The sequence below is a fragment of the Octopus bimaculoides genome, chromosome 16 (assembly GCF_001194135.2).
Source record: "Octopus bimaculoides isolate UCB-OBI-ISO-001 chromosome 16, ASM119413v2, whole genome shotgun sequence".
Classification (NCBI taxonomy): Eukaryota; Metazoa; Mollusca; class Cephalopoda; order Octopoda; family Octopodidae; genus Octopus; species Octopus bimaculoides.
The window spans coordinates 53,909,490-53,910,532 of record NC_068996.1 but is presented as its reverse complement, the minus strand read 5'-3'; the positions used below and the strand labels follow the sequence as shown (position 1 = coordinate 53,910,532).

Genomic DNA, 1,043 nt, shown 5'->3' with positions numbered 1-1,043 from the left:
GTGTGTATGTATGTAGGTATGTATATATATGTGTGTGTGTGTGTGTGTGTGTGTGTGTGTGTGTGTGTGTGTGTGTGTGTGTGTGTGTGTATGTATGTATGTATATATATATATATATATATATTATACATAAGCACACACATATACACTCAACAACAATGACAACAATAAGTGATTTCTGAACATTTTCTATCCATCAAGTTTGATTCACAAGATATTCAGCAACCTGAGGCTACAGAAGAAAAAAATCTCCCAAGATACCATATATATATATGTCACCATGCAGTAAGAGTAAATCTGGAAATGTACAGCTGTAATGCAACCTTCTGAATCACATTCATAATCATGTCTGAAAAACTAAATAAAGATATCAAAATAGTTGCTTCTTACTTTCAACAACAATTCCTGAATAGTTTCCAGTTGTATCCATTTTTCTGATTGTATAGCTTTCAATGTCACTGTAATATATTTGTTTCTCAACACAGTCATAGGCCAATGCAATGGGGGTTTGATCTGGTAAATGAACAAATAAATATTGTTAATATGGAATATAACATAAGATAGTAATACATAACTCCTCTACTATTAATCAGAATAATAATAATGGCAATTATTATTATTATTATAATTATAATAATAATAATAATAATAATTATAATAACTATTATTATTATCATTTCAAATTTTTGCCACAAGGGAAGCTTGAAGGAGTGGGGATGAGTCGATTACATTGACCCAAGTGTTCAACTGGTACTTATAAGTGCATCCTATAAAAAGATCTTCAGTTATTTTCTAGGTAGAAACAACATCTGAAGTTCTGACACTTGGAATAACCAAATAAGGATAATGCATGGACTTAATGGGATAACACTTGTTGTAAGTCATCTCCAGCTTACTGAAAGGTCGGCATGATTCCTAGTTGAACTTTGCTCTCGAACATCAAAAAAGTCGCTGCGACTTATAGTTGAGTCAACGATAAAATTCCCAACTTGAATCTTAAAGTTAATGTTTTATTCATTAACTTTATTACTGTAATATACATA

The 1,043-nt window shown here is 30.8% G+C and overlaps 1 protein-coding gene across 3 annotated transcripts in view; it reads right to left on the bottom strand.

Moving 5' to 3' along the window:
• The window catches only part of LOC106884151 (nidogen-1-like), a 217,012-nt gene that overhangs the window by 16,221 nt on the left and 199,748 nt on the right, over window positions 1-1,043 (bottom strand). For all 3 annotated transcript variants that reach the window (XM_052973775.1, XM_052973777.1, XM_052973778.1), the window contains one exon: window positions 391-513. In XM_052973775.1, coding sequence (XP_052829735.1) covers window positions 391-513 — 123 coding nt within the window. The remainder of the gene's footprint in view (window positions 1-390; window positions 514-1,043) is intronic.